General features: G+C 37.3%; 1 protein-coding gene across 2 annotated transcripts in view; it reads right to left on the bottom strand.

Moving 5' to 3' along the window:
- SEMA3A (semaphorin 3A) overlaps positions 1–20596 on the bottom strand; it is a 237593-nt gene that overhangs the window by 55393 nt on the left and 161604 nt on the right. For both annotated transcript variants that reach the window (XM_032106485.1, XM_032106484.1), the window contains 2 exons: positions 12407–12500; positions 5509–5628 (listed from right to left, as the gene is read on the bottom strand). In XM_032106485.1, coding sequence (XP_031962376.1) covers positions 5509–5628; positions 12407–12500 — 214 coding nt within the window. The remainder of the gene's footprint in view (positions 1–5508; positions 5629–12406; positions 12501–20596) is intronic.

Consider the following 20596-nt stretch of genomic DNA (forward strand, 5'->3'; position numbering starts at 1 on the left):
TACAGCCTTCATGATAGGACATATCAGCTGGTTAATGCAGTTCAAATACAGAAATGCATATTTTAAATGCAAGAGATCCTTTCACAAGAAAAAAAAACAAAACAACACCAAAAGAACAACAAGAAAAATGACATACACAAAAAAATCCCCTCACTGTTTTCACTCATAAGGTTGTTTAAATATGACCTTGTAAATTCATGGGAAGGCAGACCTGGAAGAGGCTTCTTATTCGTCTCTTGCAATGTCAGGCAAGTGTGCTATATAACAACACATAAAATGTTACCTGAGTTCCTCTTAAAACCATCTAGGCTGCCTCACTGACTACTTCTATTGGGCAGCTTTTTCTAGTTTCATTCCCACCATAGTTTAAGACTTCTAATTTGAAGACTAAGTAAATTCATATGCAGTTCACACTTTTTCTTTTTAAATCTCCTTTGTTTAAATAGCTGTCTTCTTAACAGAGATTTTTTTGTATTTGTAGCATCCATCACCTCCTTTCTCCAACAAGATCTTAGATGTATTTAATGAAACAATCCCAGGTGCAAGGATGGTTGGGTTCTGTCAGCCTGTTTCCACATCTGCTTACCTGTATTTTACTTCATGCTGCATATCTGGATTAAGAATATGTAGGAGGTGAACTGGAAGATGGGAAACTGGGAAGGCATTTAGGGACAAGGGAGTAGCACATCACAGGGGACCATCAGTGGCAACGCATAGGTAGGGAAAGGGTTTGGTGTGGTTGACCAGAGACTAATTATAGGTTCAAGGATCAAAATATGTACACACCCAATTCTCAGCAAGAGTAATTAATTTCTAACATTTTGACACATTCAATGCATTTTATTAGAGAGGTAAAAATCCTATAAACTACCTGTAATCTTGTCTTTCTTTTGCCATACATTACTCTACTGTGCAATATGTATACATTCAAAATCATGTGCGTGTATTGCCAGTGCTGGGACATTCTACAAAGTGCCATAAGTGGAAACAAAGTGATGGCTACAGTTCTGTTTGAATGCCAGGAGAGTATCAAGTCCATGTTTCCTGCCTTGGACCCTGTTAAATTTAAGAGGACATTTTTTTTTTTTTATTGAACAGTCGCTCAGCTTCTATAATTCTCAGCTGTTTATGTAACCGTAAAGTTTACCAAGGACAATAACCTCGGGGGACTAAGCACAGTTACTACTCCACTTTAAAAATTAAGCCAAGGAAAGCATGCTAAAATAATATCATAGAGTGGTTTAAAACCATAAAAAGCAAGGAAATTCCAAGCCAAGTCTTGAAATCCAGACTGACAGTCTCTCTTAACCCCAGGTCTAGTAAAGAGGGTGAGTGAGGCCAGTATTTCTGGGGTGCAAACCAGATTCATAATACTGTCTTAATGCAGCTTTTGTGATTTCATTTCCTTTCAGATCTTTCTCAGCCCAACCCTGCTTTGCTTTTAAAATAAATGTTTATGGTTATTCATTTTACAAAACGTTAACAATTTAAGGCCAGATCCCCTGTGCTCAAGTCAGAGGAGATGAGAACAGCTTTAAACTCTCTCCTTCCATTCCTCTAATCTTCAGCTTGAAAACTGCCTTGGGTGCATTGCTTTTGCATTGCTCAGCATTAGCTCTGGTAGACTGCACTGCCAGTTCTGCCTTCTTGCCTCCAGCCATGCCCTCAGCCCTTGCACGAATGCTGTGGGGATGCTGTACAGCAAACACTGCCTGCTGTGCAGCAGGGAACTCCCTGGCACCAGGAGAAGCTGCTCCCACCTGCTCAGGCTTCCACTCATCTTTTCCTTTTAACTGCTGCAGCAGTTCATGGAAGCAGGACATGATCCATGCTTCTTCGAAATAACTTTATGGCTCTGAACTATGAGAGGCAATGGCACATTTAAAGGGAAACTTGCCTGTAGGCAAGACTTTGTAAGATATATGTGTAACATCAAGGCCATTGCTCCTTATAGTAAAGCTGGACAGGAGACGTTTTTTCAACTTCAGAATTTTTTTCCGAAAGTTCAAAACTATTCTCGACCCTCACTGGGACTGAGTAAGATTGCCAAAGCTTCTTTAATGCAGAGAAACTCCATGCATGTACCAGAGGAGTCTGGAATGTCTGGTGTGTGCACGAATGTGGCTTATATCAAAGTACATGATTCAGTCGGGGCACTGAACTGCAGCTTTTCATATCCAAGATGACTTCCCTGAGCACCAGCTTATTTTACTGTGTTTTTGCAAAATGCTTCCTTGTCACATCTGGCCAGCTCTGTATCAACAATTAAATATACACTGCTACAGTGACTGATGTATGGTTCCCTAGCTTCTAGATGAATGTCCTGACTACATGGCTATAGAATCAGTCTCCCTTGTTTTATTTGGCTTGGTGACTGCTTAATTATTTATACAAAATGAAAGCTTTAGAAGCCTGTGAGTATTTAATATCTCTAAAAGACTTAAGAAGTCTTTAAGAGCTGCTGGTCAGCACCTTCCCTTGGGCTGAGCACAGTTCTCTTCCTCAAAACATACAACTTCTATAAGAAGGTTGAACATCTCCAGAATGTGAGTGTGTGATCTCTGTAGGAACTCTGTGTTCCTGCTTAAATCCCAAAAACTTAATCACTCTGTGTAATGCTGTCCAACTTTTATGCCAGCTCAGGGCAAGACTTAATTTCTGGGAAAAGTCTGCAAGCTCTTCACGTACAACTGTCTTCTCCTCTCCATTTTTGGTACCAAACAGCTGTGTTTTCTGCACCCTGTTGGCTCTGACCTTAGTCTTAGTATGGAAAAAGCAGTTTAGTTCCTTCTCTGACTGAAGTAAACATTAGCAAGGTCTTAGAACTGGATGCCTCACCATCTAGCTATTAAACTCTAGGGGGATGAGAATTTGTCTCTAAGTTTGATCAGAACTGTTGGTTTGCAGCCTTCAGTATATGCCCATTAGAATACTGGTTTTTCACCTGAGGTTAAGCACACTGTAAAAAGCAACCGGGAAAGCAAACCCACCACTACACAGCAATCCATGTCTTTACTAAAAGACTTGTAAAGCTCTACAGGCTTAAGGTTCAAAAATAGTTTATACAGATCTTTAAAAAAGCAGTGTACACTTCATTCTTCAATGAGAGGCTGTTTCACTAAAAGTATATCCACTTTAAACACGTGCAAACACAGAGCTTCTTTTATAATGATATTTTAAAAAGACAAATAACAAATTTAAAACAATAATCAAATAATAATGCCTGCAGAGTTTCAAACCCAATCTATTATCATTTTTGGATTTCCATGTTAGTTGCTGAAATTAGGAGAGCTGTGTGGAAAGGCTGCCAGGATCTTATCACTGGGAAATTAACAGTAAAGCCTCAGAGCCTTTAATAGGAATGTTGTAGTGCAGATTTTAGGCCAATCTTTCCATATTAGGAAGGTAAGTGTATTAAATTGCAGTGGAGAGAGAGATTTCAAAAATGTACTTAAGGATCATTCTCTATTAAATTATGGACAGTTATGAGAATAATTTCTAAAGGTTTCAATTTGATTCTTATCTTGTTTTAAATTAAATTTGAAACTTTCAATACAGAAATATAGTGCAAGAACTTTACTTAAGAGTTGGAAATCACCTTCACCTTGTGATACAAAAAATGCTGTCTTTCTACTTTTATGCTCATTTTGAAAAATACTTAAATTCAAGATCGCTTGAGGTTCATCAGCTCTTTATGTGTGACTGTCTTCTCCTCCCCACCTTGAGCACAAAGCATTTGTGGATTCTGCACCCTGTCAGATGTAACCCTAGTGCTAATTTGGGAAAAGCAGTTCTCACATTTGGAGCTGAAAGACTGATAACCGAATCCACAAAGGAATGACACATTTTCAGCAGTGTAGTACAGGGGCTGGGGACAATGGCTGCGCTTTCCCACTGCATAAATCCCCCTGACTCAGCTGTCATTGTGCAAATCTACTGCACAAAAGCAGATTTTGCTTGCATGATTGGGCTTTATGTCATCATGACTATCATAACAAAAGCTGGTGTTGGTTATCTTTAACACATTATTACTCTACCAGGTATCAAGATAGATGGGTATGTCTATAACCCTTGTACTTTACTGTTTCCTGAAGTCCAGAAATTTTGTTTATTGTCATAATAAAATAACCCAAAGAATAAAATTTTTGGGTTACTGGGCAAGCACAGACTGTAGAACTTAAGTGTGGAAGACCTGAATCTGTTCTGCAGACAGACAGTAGTCACACGAGTTACAGCAAAACTAAATTTAACAGGATATACATCACATTCATAAACTTGTCATATTAAAATACAGATCCATATTTGTCATATACACGCTTCTATGACATGTGTATCCAATGTATGTTATAGATAGAGTTGATAATCCAACCTGCAATAGCATCTTGTGGTTTTAATTATGAGTCAGGGTCTGATGTTGTAACGGATTGTATATACAGCTAATGTGACACCCAATTTGATACTACAAGGTTTTGACCAGCTAATAACAAACTGTGTATTAAAACATACTCTGCTCTTACACATTAAAATTTGTGTGAACAGTTTGCACTAAATTGCAAAACCACATAAGAAAGCATGAACCTCAGCAGAGACATAAATAACATGGCTAGGAGCAAAAACTGTCTAAGAATAAAATAATTTGTGAATTCAAAAACAGGAGTGCAGGTGCAAGCAGTATGTACAGCAAAAGTAGAGCTAGTTAACTCTTAAAAAATTAAAGTTTAAATTAACTCAGCAACTATCGTTAGTATTACTTAATTCAAATGTCAGCTTTTTCAGACAACAAATTCTCATTTCCAAAATGCTCATATCCTTGTATAGCTAAAGCCAAGTGTAATTCCATTTGAGCTATTAGAAATTTGACTTCAGTAAAACTCGGATAGAGTACTCAGATGCATTCTAAAGTATTTTGGTTCACAAAGCCAAAATCAGATTTTCTCTGAAACTATCTTTTTCTCCCCAGACACGCAAATAAACAACCACAGGCTTGATTAGTAATATCCATACAATAATGTAAGCTATTGTGCCTTGCTGAACTATTGGATATTTTGAAACCAAATTGCTTGAAATGCCCAGGCCCCTTTTCTCTTTTTCCAAACTCTTGACAACTTTGGCTTGCTCAAGAAGTTCTGCTGATTGACTTTCTGCTGGATGTGGCCGTGTCTCCTTCAACCCAGCAAAAATTAAACCTTGTACAAGGCACAATCCTGCCCAAGGCTCTGGAGCTACTTTGTGTTGATGTGTGGCTGATGCCTCCACAAGCCTTGAGCTTCTGTCCAACTTGTAGTGTCTGTGTGTGTTTTAAATTTAATCACACTCCACAAATCTCAGTGTAATTAAACCAAAAATGCTTCTTTATAAATCACTTTTGATTAGTTTAACTCGTTTAAGACAGAATTCTGCTCCAAATAAAAGAGGAGTGTATATGTCACAGATGTTGCTGGAACGAAGCTGTGTGCTAGTCTTTAATGGCTGGATGAGTGTAACCAGAGAAATGTATATTTTACATACCATTTAGCCACCGAGAGTCGTGCTGCTCTGTTCTGATGGGATGGTGATGCCCCAGAGTTCGGAAAATGGCAAAGTCCCTGCCCATGAAGTCTGCTGCTGTGCCAGAGTACAGTTCTCCATCTGTGGGAAGACATAATTGTAAGCAACATTCCTCAATTTTCTAGTCATGGTAAATCAGAGAAAGCTGTCATATGTTCATATTTTGCTAATGGGGATAATGAGTAAATTACAAAACAACAAGCCATATGCAACGTATTGTCATTGAAAATAGATGATTAGACCCAATTTCTCACTGCAGAGCCTAATTGTAACCTCTCACAAATGAGATGTATCTGCTGACTGCTGGTGCACTTCGCAAAAATCTGTTTGAATTCTTAGGCTGGAACAGTGGCAGGCCAGCACCACCTACCCTGGCAGGCAGGAGTATGCAGCCTCAGAAAACTACCTAACTGTGAAAATTGCCTTGTTTAGAACAGGAGTTTGGTCTGGAGACCTCCAGAGGCTCCTTCCAGCCTACTGGGTTTATGTAACTCTGGGAACTGAAGAGTCCAGCTCAGTCACTTTTGGTTCAGAAAGTCCTTAGATCCCTTCAATTTTTCCTATAGAAATTATGTGCTTTTTTCTTTCGTTGTTTTAAGGGGGTTTTTTTTGTTTTGTTTTGGGTTGGGTTTTTTTTTGTTGTTGTTGCTGGGTTTTTTGTTGTTGCTGTTTTGTTTTGGTTTTTTTCCTCTTTTTTTTCTGAGCAAGCAGATTCTCAGAAAACAGTATACTTTACAGGAAAGACAGAACATGCCTTTCTCCTTTGGCCACCTTTGTAATTGTGGTACTGGCAAAGGGCAACAGCTAAGGGAGAGAATAAACAAGATCATTCCCTGCTACCTTGACCCCCATGAATTTCACAGTGAACAAATGAACTACAAATTGCCCTATAATACTTCAGCCCATAAATGGCACATACACAGCCTAGCTGGAGATGAAATTCATCCCAGTGTGTTCCTCCTCAGCCAGCTAGACATGCCACAGGAGAGACTGAGAGAGGAAGAGAGTGTCTAAATTCCAAGGCGCAGGTCAAGTTAAATACCTGACAACTGGTAGAGACAGTAATAATAATAAGGACATTGTAATGAGACCCACAGAAAAGAACCAGGAATCAAAGTACAACACATCTTTCTGACATTAATCTAGAGCTATGAAATTACTCTGAATCAAAAATGCTAAAAATGAATTTTTAGGACTGTTTTCTACATCTGTAGGTGAAATGAGATAACCTACCCTGTACTGTTAATTCGGAATTAAAAAAGCATTATTCCTTACCAACTACTACTTTCAAGCTACCCATATTACACCAGTCCCCTTGTGAAAAAAGACAAGTTTGAGGATAAAACAACTCCTTCTTTAGCTAAGGTAATACATTTTTCATGGTCGTGATGAACTTTACCGTATCCTCATTTTAAAACACCCTTTTAGGAACAAGTTTATCATTTTCATGGCAATTTTAGGTATTTCCATGGTGGGACAACCAGATCCAAGCATGCTTATTGGATACCACTGGCATCTTTTCCCCTGAACACTGACACCATGAAATCACCAATTGAACCTACAGTGGCTCTGTACCATATGGTCAGGAAGGGTGAAAACATGATAGCGGATAGGCATGGAATTGAATGAATGCACAGTAGAGATTAGAAGCAAATAGACCAGTCATGCCCAGCAGGAGGTGTAATCAGAAGGGAAACAGAACAGCATATCATTAATTAACGATTTATCATTCTTCTATGTAATTTTCAACTTTTTTTGAAGGGGACACAATCACTTAATTATAGTGATTATTATGTACAGAGTATGCAGCTGAGATTTTAAAGATCATAAAACCTTTTTGCCTGTGAAAAGGGCTTTGATGCTATGCTTAACCTTTCTTTAACCTTATCTTCATTTTCTTGTCTTTCAATCCCTAGTGAGTTCTGATAAATCAATATAAATCAAAGGGGAAAGAAAATCCAACAAGGCCTATTTTTCTTCCTAGTTATCAACAGATCTAAAGGTCAGTCAGTCAAGAAAAAAATCTATATTTAATACTATATTGTTAAAATTAAACATATACAGTTCAAAAACTAATTGAAATCATAGATTTGATATATTTAGAATGGTAAGGTTTTTTGACACCTCTGTTTCTAACTTGATATATAAACACCACTGAAATTAACATATTTTCTAGGGTGGACTCAGCTCAATCGAAGAGGACACCACAAGGCTCTTGTGGCTGATACTTTTTCATCAATGGTGACAGGGTAAAAGTTTTGCCAATAACTGGCTTCAGCATGTTTCAAATGAGGAAGGGTCTGTAGAAAACTGTCTGACCTTTCTATCCTCCCTACTACAGCCCCTCCAAGTTTCAGTATACCTAGACCAGTGCCTGAGTTTGAACTGATCTGCTGCAGTCATGCAAAAAGGGGATTTTGACTTCTTCCAGACAGAAATACCAAGGAATACAATTTATTTTTGTAAGGCTTTAGATAATTTTTGCAAAATTCAGGGTGACCCTCAAGTCATGTCCCAGATGTGCACATCCTTTGAGTTAGTACTATGCAAAAGCTATGTGAGGATTTTGCCTCCTGTCTAGATAGAAGTATATTCATCTTGTTTCCCCCTGTGTATACCTTCTTTTGGACTGAAATTTACTCATTGCTTGCCTGGAAAATGATTCTTTAATGTCATGGATAGTCTTCACTGTGTTATTTCTATTGTCAGCAGTTTTAAAAGAAGTTTTATTAACTTTAAGAAGAAAGTGGAAATCAATAGTTTGAAAACTAACAAACATTTACCAAAGGGAAAAAATAAAGGAGAAAAAAGAAAAGAAAAAACTTGTCACTTTGTATTTCCAGCCCAGCAGCACAAAGGAACGACTGTCCAGAGCTGATGGATGGCCCTCAGTTGTCTGCATAGGAAAAAAACTCTATGTTTGGACAAAAAACACCTATTGTACAGGAGTAGCATGCTGACACATAAATGTAAACAGAAATACATATACTGACTTTACTAAATAAAGAGGGAACAATTAAAGTCCATAGTAATGCTGATTTTTGGAGGGGAGGAACCATTTTTGCCTGTACTGTACAAAAAGAGCACAGAATTCTGAATAACTCCCCAAGGTCATGAGATATAAAGATGTTAAAAGCTAAGCAATATGCAGCTATTTGATATTCAGCTATTAAATAAGCTATTCAGCTTTTTAATAAGATTGCATTCTTAAAGAAAATAATTTGTGGAGAATATAGAACTGTAAACTTTCCTTTGGAAGTAATAAGGAAATTGAACGAATAAGGAATATAGGCAAAACCAAGCCTTGAATGTCACAATTGATCTCAACAGTAACAGGGTTCACAAATGAAATCTATTGCTGGTCAAAAGGTTTATTCACTAAAGTTAAGATTTTCAGACATAGCGGTGGTTTGACTTCAATTCTTTTGAAGTCAATAACTAAAACTTCCCAGAAAGTAGAGTAATTTTAAAATCTCGAACCTCATATGTACTTAGTAGCTCATTTCTAAGAAATAGAATACTAAAGTTCTTAACTGGTGAAAAGCCACTGTCTTTCAGATCATGTTAATACATATTTGGGAGCATTAATGCACCTAAAATGATTTTTTAAAATGAAAAATTAAATAATTGTTAAATTCTAAAAGAAATTGTGAATTGCAAAAGAAAAAAAAAAAATTAATGAGACACAGGAACATAAACAGCTTTGAGGATTCCAGATAACCAAAGCTTTTGAAAATCCCAAATGGTCATTTCCAAAAAGAAACTGATATTGGCACAATGCTGTCTCCTTCTCTGAAGGGTTTTTTTTTCAACTATCCCAATACAATTCCTTTAGTCTAATACATTCACTGATATTTTCTCCTGTGATTATATTCCTTGGAAACCATGCTGCTTCTCATTTTTCTCCTGCACTGGAATACTCACAAGTGGTGCCCAGGGATTTCTTAGTCTCTACATTTCATGCATTAGCCCACTCAAACGGAGAATGTTTAGTTAGCAGCACATAGATGGGAATGGCTGCACAGCGTCTTACATTACTAGGAACCAGTTATATCATGTTCCCAGCTGGCATTTACTTTAGGGTAGGGTAGCAATAACTAACTTTAATGAACAACTGTTAAAAAAATAATGAAAAATGTTTGCAGGTGTATGGAACAAGGAATACATACTGGAAAAATACTGGAACAATTTAATAATGATGAACTGTTTATTTTGGTTTTGCTTTAGTGTGGTTTTTTTGGGTTTTTTTTAATACTGTTGATTTTTTTAGGAGAGAGAGAAAACTAAAGATCCCCTTTACACTGGTAAGAGTCTGTTTCAGCTGAAATACAGAATAGGCCTCATGGGTACTAATGCCTATTAAAGACCTGAAGTTACTTTTTGCAAATTAACCTTCATGTTTTGCCCAAATGCCTAAAATTCACTTACCTAAAATTTACTTTCTAGTTACGGTGTCAAAAACATATTCATCTTCCACACTTCGAAAAACATCTGTTTAGTGTTTCTGATGAAGAAGAGAGACAATGTCTCCCTCCTGTATTTCACCATCTAAATTACTCTTCTCAGCCTTTTTTTTTTTACTTTCCTGATAGTTACTTTGCATTACTAATTATAACATTGCATTTTAATGAGTGCTGGGTAATTCCTTTACATAGTTGCCCTCTTAAATTTTAGTTAAACCATGGTCACTTACGAGGACAAATAATCTGGCACATGAGGGGCCAGTACCAGCTGAGTACCAGCTCAGCCCAGGAGAAGGGAAGAAGCAGTGAATCCATGTCCCTCTTGGTGTGACACCTTTGTGGTCAAGAGGCTCCTCTGGCCTTCATGCCCACACTCACTGCCTCACTCCCATGGTCCCTACTTTGGAGAGCAGTTGAACCAAACCTCTTCATGAAGTCATTGCTTGGCCAGCTCATCCCCTGTTCCTCAACTGTTTTGCGGGGAGGAAATTATTTTGCCTTGGGGCATCATTTTATCATAAAATGCAAGGCTTTTTTGGGAAAAAGAAGTTATTTTTTGGCAAAGAACCAGTGGTGAATTTGGTATACACCCTCTGAAATGCACACTGCAGAAAAGGGTCGATGTAAATGCAACATCATAATCAGTTACGGAGTGTGGCTGTGAGGCAACTTTAAGGAGGCAGAGAAGGCTGCTTGTGTTCAGGAGTGCAGGAATGCTAATTTTAGCTTCACCCTGAATTTTGTATAAGTGACTGAAGTAGAAATTTGTCACTGGCTCTGAATGCTCAATTTGCACCACGTTCTACTGTGTTAATACACCCAGTGGCTCTAACTGAGGCCTGATTCAAAATAAAAGATCATGCTCAGTCTACTCTGTATCAGAAGGAAATATACATGGAGTGAAAATTATAGTGACAGGAAGTGGGCTCAAGAAAGCAAAGATGTTTTAAAGACATGAAATCTAAGCCAAGGGAAATAAGATAATCATATTTGTGCCGGACTGAGTGAAAAAAAAAACCAAAAAGAATGTGAAAAGTTAGACGCTGTTGACTTTGTGCAGTTGCATACCGGGTATACCATGTAATACTGGCTTGTCATCATTCTCTTCTTTATTGTATACTAAAGTAAATAGTAAAGTTATTCGCTTGAGAGTAGCTCTGCCACAAATTCAAGTTGCTCCAGGCACTAATTTATACACTGGCCTTTCACACACACTTTTTTTTTCCTTTTCTGTTTGTATAGGGTACAAGTTGGAGCAAGATGTGCATGTCTTTCCTGTTTTTCCTGTTCAAAAGTGTGTGTCTCCAGGTTAGCTCATCACCTGGGATCATTATGGGCTTCTAAGATCAGGAAATGAGGCACACTTAGGACTAAATTTTTGTTGCCATCTACTTTGAATAGCTTAATTTTTAAATGCAATGTAAATATAAGTAGATAGTAGGCAAGGCCATAGGCTGACAATATGGACAAAGGCCTGGAGAAAACAATGGGTCTTGTTATGTGTCATTTCCTGAAAACTTCTGAGATAAGAGAATCTCCAATTTTCTGAAACTATTGTTGGATTTGAAGTTACAATGAAGTGCCAGAAAATTACATGTAAGGATGTTAAAGATAAGGTGGCTACACCTAGGCAGAGTTGTTAGGGAAAGAAGAATCTGTTTCCTTCTAATTGTCTCACCAAACATCTTTTTGCCTTTTTTGTGAAGGTGAAGTAATAACAATGAACATATTTAATTCAATTAGATAAATTAAATCAATTAGATAAATTCAATCAATTGTATTAGTTCAATTAGATTGACACAGTCCAGTTGCTTCATATTTACATATTCCATGAAATAAGGATTACCAATTCAGAACAATTTATTTAAACCTTTTTTCTCTGGCCAGGAATTTAATTATATTTACTCTCAGACAGATCTCTCCAGCTGAAACATCACCTTAAGGCCTAGACCTGTGGCTGTTCATTGATCTTCAGCTCACATGCAAAGTAAAGTTGGGTGACAGACATTCCTTGGCAGATAAACTGATGTAAGGAATTATTTATTCCTGCTCTCACGTAGCTTTCAGCTGTGCTTGTGTGACCACTAGTGTGGCCAGCCTGTAAAGTGGGTGACTAGAATGTCTCCACCTAGATGTGAGGAGGAAAAACACTATGCAGAATAAAGGTCTTGCAGGGGTATAAAGTGGCTCTTGCGATACCTGAATCTTGGTTTTCACCTCAGGACACCTGGGTGAACTGTATTAAAAGTAAGTCAAAATTACTTTAACCTGGAAATAAATTGCATAAAACAAAGGCCTACCATAGGTGCTGCAAGGAGAAAAAAAAAGCAGAAAACTGGCAAATTATTTACAGTGAATGCACATCTCATTCATTGAACTTGCTATGTGACACCTACCTATTAAAAGTGAAGCTGTCAGCAGTTTGGGATCATAAGGGCTTTTCCCCCGCCCATTTTCAAAATGTGACTCTTCCATTCTAAAAATGTTGTCCTGTGAAATAAAATTAAAAAAAAAAAAAAAAAAAAAGGTAAAGCAACATTATTTGATGAAAGAACACTAAAAAGTAATTTCAACTAAACAGAGTGCAGTGTATGTGAGTCATATTGGGGTTTGTGGCTTCAGGGAAGTCAAATTTCACTGGGTGAGGATCTGGTAAAAGTGCCCACCTCCTAATCAGTATGTGCTGAAGGCTAGTCAAAGGCAAAAATACACATAAACTGCTTGTGTCTCTCCTGCTCTACTTAACATATAATTTATTTTCATATTAATTTTCATGGGTTTATTGGATTCTTTTTGCTGTCACTGAGAATACATCTGAGCAGAAGGAACTGAAAAAGCCGGAATTTGAAACTTTTATCCGAAGAAAACGATAAAACCTATTTTTCACTGACTATAATTTTCTGACATGTCCCACCACTGCAGATTAGTACATAACATGATGCTAAATTCTGCTTTTCCTAGCCTGAGCATTAGTGACTTACTATTTTATACATACTCAAATTCAATTTCAACTGCATCAGGAGAGCATTATTATTATTATTACTATTATTATTATCATTGTTACTATTCAGCACCTTGCAATGAAACTTTTAAAATATACAGGCTGAGGGAAAATCATATGTGAATATAAGCCAAGATTAAAAAGGGCCTCAGTCAACACCAAGTCAAATGAAGGTAAATAAATCCAAAGCAATGGGCTTTTCAGCACATTTAATTACTTTAATTTTAACTGGGGGACCAAATCTGCCAATCAATTGGAATAGTATGTTTATCTTATGTTTTGCACTGAGGATAAAACCAGAAAAACAGATGTTTTTTGCACAGAAGTCTCCCACATTCACAGAAGACTTGTGAAGACCTCACTAAAACCCAGAATTTCCATTTCCCACCTGCACTGTGGTTAATTTGCACTGACACCTAATTAAGTCAAGAAGCCCCAAAGAGAAGAGATCAACTTCTACCTTGGAAGGAGCATCCCCCTTGGCACCCTGCCTTGCCTATATAGTTCATCCATACTGAACCCAGGCATGGGCCAGGCTAGTGACCAAACATACTTCCAAATGGTGTTATTTTAAACCTACAGAGTCCATGATTCTGGAAGTAACAGGCTACAGATTTTATTACTGGCTTGTTCAATTACATCACGCAAGCACATATCTCTTTGCATTCATTACATATTTTCAAAGGAACATGAGGGGGATTTCACACTTCCCTCCATTCACTGAAGAAAAAGATGAAGGGAAAATGAACTGTTAGCAGGATAGTCATCTATGGCTTACTGCACTGTAAGATAAAAAGGTTGGACACAGCTTCGAGAAGTTTGATCCCAGAATTCAAGCTCAATCTCCTAAGGCATGTTCTTGTACATGTAGCCTGGCTGACTATGTTTATACAGTCATCCTGTATCTGTAATATCTGACATAGAATTACATTTCTTTCTTTCCTGCTGTCTTTCTTTCTGTTCTTAATAATCCAGACACATTCCTTGCTTCTCTCCAGTTTTCTGGCTCCTTCAAACCAGAGATGAATAAGTAATCAAAACAAAAAACATTTCTGGAATTCTAGTGTAGGGTCCATATCTGGATTTTGCACAATAAATAAAAGTAGTAAATTGAGGAGAATGCTAAACCTCAACTGCAATAATAGAAAATGGCACTAATGCTACAAGCTATTACTGAAAAATGTTATTATCAATCTACATTTTCTTGGCATTTCTTCCTAGTAGATGATAATTGCTCAACCTGAACACCAATGGATATCTGATAAGGCTATGGAGTCAGTGGCATGACAGTTAAAGCAGAATATACTCCCAAAATAATCCCATGTGTCATTATAAGAAAAATAGGAAACAGATGTGGAAAGTGATTTGGTGTAGGAAGGATCTGATTTTTGACTGTATTCTTCTGGTTTATGTCACTGTAACTCTACTGATATTGGTATGTAGAAGGTAAGAACAAGTGGAGACCTGGGTCAGCGTAAGTCAGAGATGATCTACCCTTCTCTTTGTGGTTGTGGAATAAAACATTTGAAATAAGAGGCCTGAAAGGGAAATCCCACAGTGTTTTCACATTTCAGTTAAAAAGCAATGAAGAGACAACTACTATAAGTTTCCAAATATATGGGTGAGTAATAATGACAATAAATACATCACCGTTAAGTGCCAAATAAATGTATTATGGTCAGTCTGAAGCCCCAAGGAGTTCTGATAAACATGCTGTAGGAAGTCTAACCTGTCACAAACAGGGCAACTTGCCCAAACAGCCTTTTTGGGTGCTGGAGTCAAACTATCTCTATCTACAAACCAACAGAACATACAGGCAAGGGAGGAATGAACTCTTTTCTACATGCCTCCCCCCATCTTAAAAGCCTAGGAAGCAATATAACTTGTGATAGGGACTTGATCACACCAGTCACTTGTCTGTGGCATTTCCACCCAAATTCTGATCAGTCTGCCCAGAGACAGCAAAGAACAAGGCTCTGCTCAGAGATTTAGGGGGTCTTTGGACTATGTGAGTGTGGCCCTCTTTTGCACAGTACAGACATGAGCTGTCAGCTGGAATGAATGCACATTGTTCTCAGAAAAATTCTGATCAGTTAATAATTTTGCTGCTTCTTGGGTTTTGCAGTTAATTGAATACAAAGAATGGTACTGCAGTGAGTCAGCAAATGCCTGAGCCATAGACAGCAAAAACCCTCTGTATTAAACAAATGCTCAATGTTGCGAAGTTTTATGAGGGCTGTTACAGAATCAAGGACAGGAATTCATGACAAAGCAAGATTGCCAGGTGGGAGAAAAGTCTCTAGAAATGCAAAAAGAAGAAGGAAAACAAAAATTCAAAGAAAGGCCTTTGTAACTTAACAATTAGTCCAATTTATTGTCTAAACCCTTTCATTAGTTGCACTGGCAGCCCAAAAGAACATTACAATGTACTTCAAACCTTTTTTACAGATCCTTGTAGCTAAAAACCTTGCTGTAGCATGTTTTATGGGTTATTAAACACTAAGTTTATATCTCACTGATGCTTCTTTATAATCCATAGTAAAACCACTGAAAATTAGATTGTTTAGGTCTTGAAATTCCACAAACCCATAAAGACAACAACTGCCTGCTGGCTCATGGTATGACATGAATTTTTTCACCTAGTAAATGCCTTGCATGGTAGGAGATAATGCTTTTGTCTCCTTAAAACATATGTTTTCCTGTAGCAGATAGTGTGATAGATGGCAAGACTTAGCCAAAAAGATCTATAGTTCAGTCCTAGAAATGAACGACAAAATTGTTGTGATTCCTGATGATCTGCCACTTCAAGGCTCCAGAGAGTCGCATTCAAACAGCTGAAATACAACCGAAATAATGTGTCATATCATGACACTGAGTGGTGACAAGACATTGCTATTTGACTAGACATTTCACATCTTATTATTGAATAGCTGCAGTCAGCCAGTGTGCCAATAAAACATGCTATACAGTCATAAACATACCAACTCTATACCCATTTATACATGTGTGTGTATATATATATATATATGTATTTATACCCAGTATGATAAGTTCTTAAACAATTTTTTTTGCATGTCGGCCTGTACCCAGCCCATCCAGTACTGTCTCAATGTAACAAAGACAAGGGAGATGACAATTTGCATTAGCTGGTATTGGTAAATATATATTTTACTTCCCAGCTTCGTACTACTGCCTTGCGAGTGAAAATGTGGCCAGTGGGGAAGCACTGAGCTACCTACATAAATCTGGACAGCGGTGACTGCTGAATTTCAGGGGGATTTTTTTCCTGAAACTTTTCTGTCAATTCTCACAGAAATCATCCCAGAACTGCAGAGCCTAATGCAGTCAAACCACTGCTGGTCAATAATGAATAAATACAGTGCAAACAAATGATCTGAAGAGACTTTGTCGATGGACTGTGTGCAGCTACTATGAAATTATTACTGGTTTAAATTACAAGGCATGGAATGACAGCAGCAATGCTCCCCAGCCATTCTAGTGCAATGGAATGAACTCATATCCTTACTCTTGTAACCCCCAAATCATAAACAGAAAGGAGCAGATCTCCAGGGTATCTTTCAGGGACTAACTGATCTCCATGAGAAGCTGCTGAACGAGGAATGGTCCAGAAACATGCAACAGGCCTAGAGCCTTAGGAACTATCACAACCTTTGTTTAATAAAAAAGGTAGAATTAGCCATAGCTGTGAGCATTTTTGATGTTGACATTCCCCTTGCTATTTTCACAGACTCTGTTGTGCTATGATGAAGTATTTTATAAAACAAGCTAATCAAGGAAAAAAAAAAAAAAAAGACAAACCCAAAATTAACACCTCTGACCCAAAACCCCAGAAAAAATAGCTCCAAAAGATTTCCAGAGTGCCTGGAGTATAACAGTGCATCAATTTGGAGGACTTTAAAGCCAGTGGCAATGCCTCTTAACTGAGTAAGAAGCTGCTGGCACTGAAATATTTTTTTCCTCCGCATAATTCAGTATTGGAAAGTACAAAAGGAAAAGTTCCACTTCCCACTCAAGAGAAAAACTTTCAGTCTTTAAGGTTTTTTATCCCCTCTACATAGAGACATTAGTTGGGGTGGCTGAATTTGCTGCTCTGGTCACAGCAGAAGGCCACAGGTTTCTCTGAATGAGTCAGAGCAGCTCAGAACTGCAGTTCCCAAGGACAAGATCTCATCATTGACCACAGAGGAACCTTCATACGAATTCAGGTCTGAGCTAAGAGTCTTTCTAAATGAACACTGCAGAGGCAGCTGATTGGAGACAACTGACTTGGAAAAACTGAAATTTGATGATTTTGCTCTTTGATTTTTTTTTTCCTTTGTTTTTCTTTTTTCTCTTCTGCCTTCCAATATATTAATTTCAGTGAATTTTTGATTCACCTCTTGCCTATACATCTTTCTGTGCACACATTTTGTGACTATATCAAGGCTATTTCAGAGAGTCTTTTGAGTAAATTACACTCTGTGAGAATTGATTTATTTATGAATTATGTTACTTTTCAAGAATAGTTTTAAGTGAAACAACTGTGCAGGATATGGCTATGTTGTTATTGTTATTATATTTCCTATTTCACACTTAATCTATTGAGTCATGAAAACTGTTAAATATGAGGACTTTGGTTTTGGGTTTGGGAATCATGCTGTTACAGAACTTTTAATGAGAAACTTTTATTAAATTTATCCCCATGGAATGCTTTATTTTAAAAAAACGTGCAAGTGCAAATAAATATAATGTGAGAAATTATGCAAAAAATACAAATATTAAAACAAAGGTAAATGTTGAGGCAAGTGGTAACCATTAGGGAAATAGGTGAAAAGTGATTAAAGCAGTAACACAACTGCTTTAAATCATTAATTATTAGAAGGAAAAAAAAAAAAAAAGAAAAAAGAAAAGAAAAGCACACAATGGGCTTCTGACTTTTAATCTTCAGGTTCCATGTGCTATAGGGATTTACCTGCACACATCTGGAGGACACTGGGCTCTGCAACACCTTTATTACATTTTATTTTTCCAACTTGAGGCTTAGTGGAATTGAGTTATGGAAATCAGTTTTAAAATCCTATGGGAAATCACTCTAAGTGACAGATTTTAGTGAAATGGTGTTCCCAAAGAAAAGACTCCAGCTTCTGTAGGACCTGGAACTGGAACTTTCTGGGATGGCTGTGCTGTGCTGTGCTGTGCTAAAGGGGACAGAGAAGGAACTTTGTTGAGGAGCATTTAGCTGCAAAACTGATCACAAGCTAGGAAGATCTGCCCACCTCTCCGTGCCTCCCCCTCAGGCAGTTTGTCCAGTTTCCTGATCACTCCAAGACTTCTCAAAGAGTCTCTGCATTAATCTGTGTCTTCTTCTTCAGGCTCAAGACATATTCTTTCCACTATACTTGTAGATATTCACTGACATTTTGGTGCCTGAAAATCTTACTTTTGATATCAAGATAAAAGCTGTTGAGATGATGACCAGCTCCGTGCTTCATTTCTGTAGATTAATGAAAGAAGAACGGGCCCTCTTGGTTTCCTTCTTCTTTTATCCCTATACATCACTTCTACTGGAAAGTTTTCCTAGCTTATGATCTTCAGAAGATGCCTTAAAATGTAGCAGGCAACTCTGGAAAGCACAAGTTTTGAAAACCTAACTCCCTAGGCTGAATTTGGACAACTCACCCTCTCAATAACTCTTTCAGTCAAATATCAAACACCCCACATTACTTCGCTTTCTTCTGAAATTAAATCTATCAATATTTATTAATTTATCATACGCTTTTGCAAAAAGGGAAATGTTTTCTATCTATTTATCTATCTATCTATCAATATGCATAATTATAATCCAATGAATTTAATGAAAGGGAAAACAGCCAACTGGGCTGTTCAGGAACAGCTGGTTCAATCTATTCATTATTCCTAGCTCATGATCAGTAAGTGCTTCTGCTTCTGATTGGGAGAGAAACCAAGTGTCAATGTCAAATGGTGAAGACTTGTTCACACCTGAACATTCTAGTCTGCATACTAATAAAGGTATTTATACGAATAATAGCCTCTTTCAAATCACTGTGCAACATATGTAAATAAAAGGAGGGCAGGCACAGTCAAACTGAGCAGCTGTTCAAAAAAGATACCTATGTTTGTGAACTTGCTTTTGCAATATTTCACAAACTAAATACACCAGACTTACTTTTCATGCAACAACTTTTTGGGTTTGATTTTATTTTTCCCTGATGATGTCATTTACCTATTTGCACCAATTTTAAAGATCTGCCTATTTTGGATAAAGTATTCTAATTCTAAAGCAAATAAATGAGCAGACATGAGTTTCATTGTAGTGTCGTTTACTATTTATTGCTTTAGAAATTCCTGCAAGTATGGAGTGATTAGAAAAAAGAAAACAACTCAAAACAAACCAAACACACAGCTAACATGAATGAGATGTTAACCTTGACTGATTAGTAAAGACACCAAAAATGTCATCCCAATGGCATACCAGACACTAGATACCATCAAGGATATTGAACAATTCTCAGAGGACACTGAGAATTAAAATGCCTTTGTATTGCAACTTTCTGGGTTGTCAAGTGTAATACATCACCTAAGATGACTGTCTGCCTCATATAGGATGACCTCTGGAAATATAACCACCATACAATGACTGACTGTTCTAGTCAAGCTATTAAGTGGTTTGCATATGTAAGAAATAAGATATACAAACCTAAAACCGTACATGTAACTGAACTACATAACCAAAAGTCTCCATTCTTTAAGTGTTCTATTCTTACCGCCCAACATATTTTCCATTAAAAACATTTGGAACAGATTCTAATTGCTTAGCAGATCCTACTATTATGTTAAATAAATTATCAGGCCATACTCTATTACATGATTCTACAAGTTTTCTATGGTTATTTTTAGCATTCAAGACCACTTCTTTCCCCCTTTGTCTTCTGGATTTCCTGTATGTTATTAGACTGTGGTGAGGTCAGGCATCAGAGGAAATAACAGCAGTGCTGACTCCTAGACTCAATGTTTTATGAATTACTGAGCATCAGTGATGTAATGGCAATAAATCTAACCCAGTCTCAGTCTTTTGTCCTGTTGTAAATAAATGAAGTTAGCAAAGGTGTTATTTTATTCAAAGCCTTCCTGATGAGAACAAAAATGTTTCCCCCAGGGGATTGTTTGTAAAATTGCTTCTGTAATTAGGGTGTTGTTTAACAAGAGAAGGGTTCTCCAGTTTTCCTGGGGAACTTTCATGACTGAGTCAAGGATATCTTATTTACAACACAGAAATGGCTGCAAATTGAGGGAGCAACATACAGAAAGGACTCAGTCAAGTGCTGTTAACATATAAGCATATGGCCAAGATTTTCTAAATCCCAAGTAATTTTGCAAACTCCCAAGTTGGGCACCCAATTTAAAACTTGCTCAAGAGCTCTGATTTTCACAAATTCTTTCTTGGGCAATTTAAAATTCTGATACTTGGAGATGTTAGTCACTTCTGAAAATGAAGGCATATGTCTGCACTGCTTTTTAGCCTCTCTGCCTTTTCATTCCTAGGAAGAAGAAATCTCTAATATGA

The sequence above is a fragment of the Corvus moneduloides genome, chromosome 4, assembly GCF_009650955.1.
Source record: "Corvus moneduloides isolate bCorMon1 chromosome 4, bCorMon1.pri, whole genome shotgun sequence".
Taxonomy (NCBI): domain Eukaryota; kingdom Metazoa; phylum Chordata; class Aves; order Passeriformes; family Corvidae; genus Corvus; species Corvus moneduloides.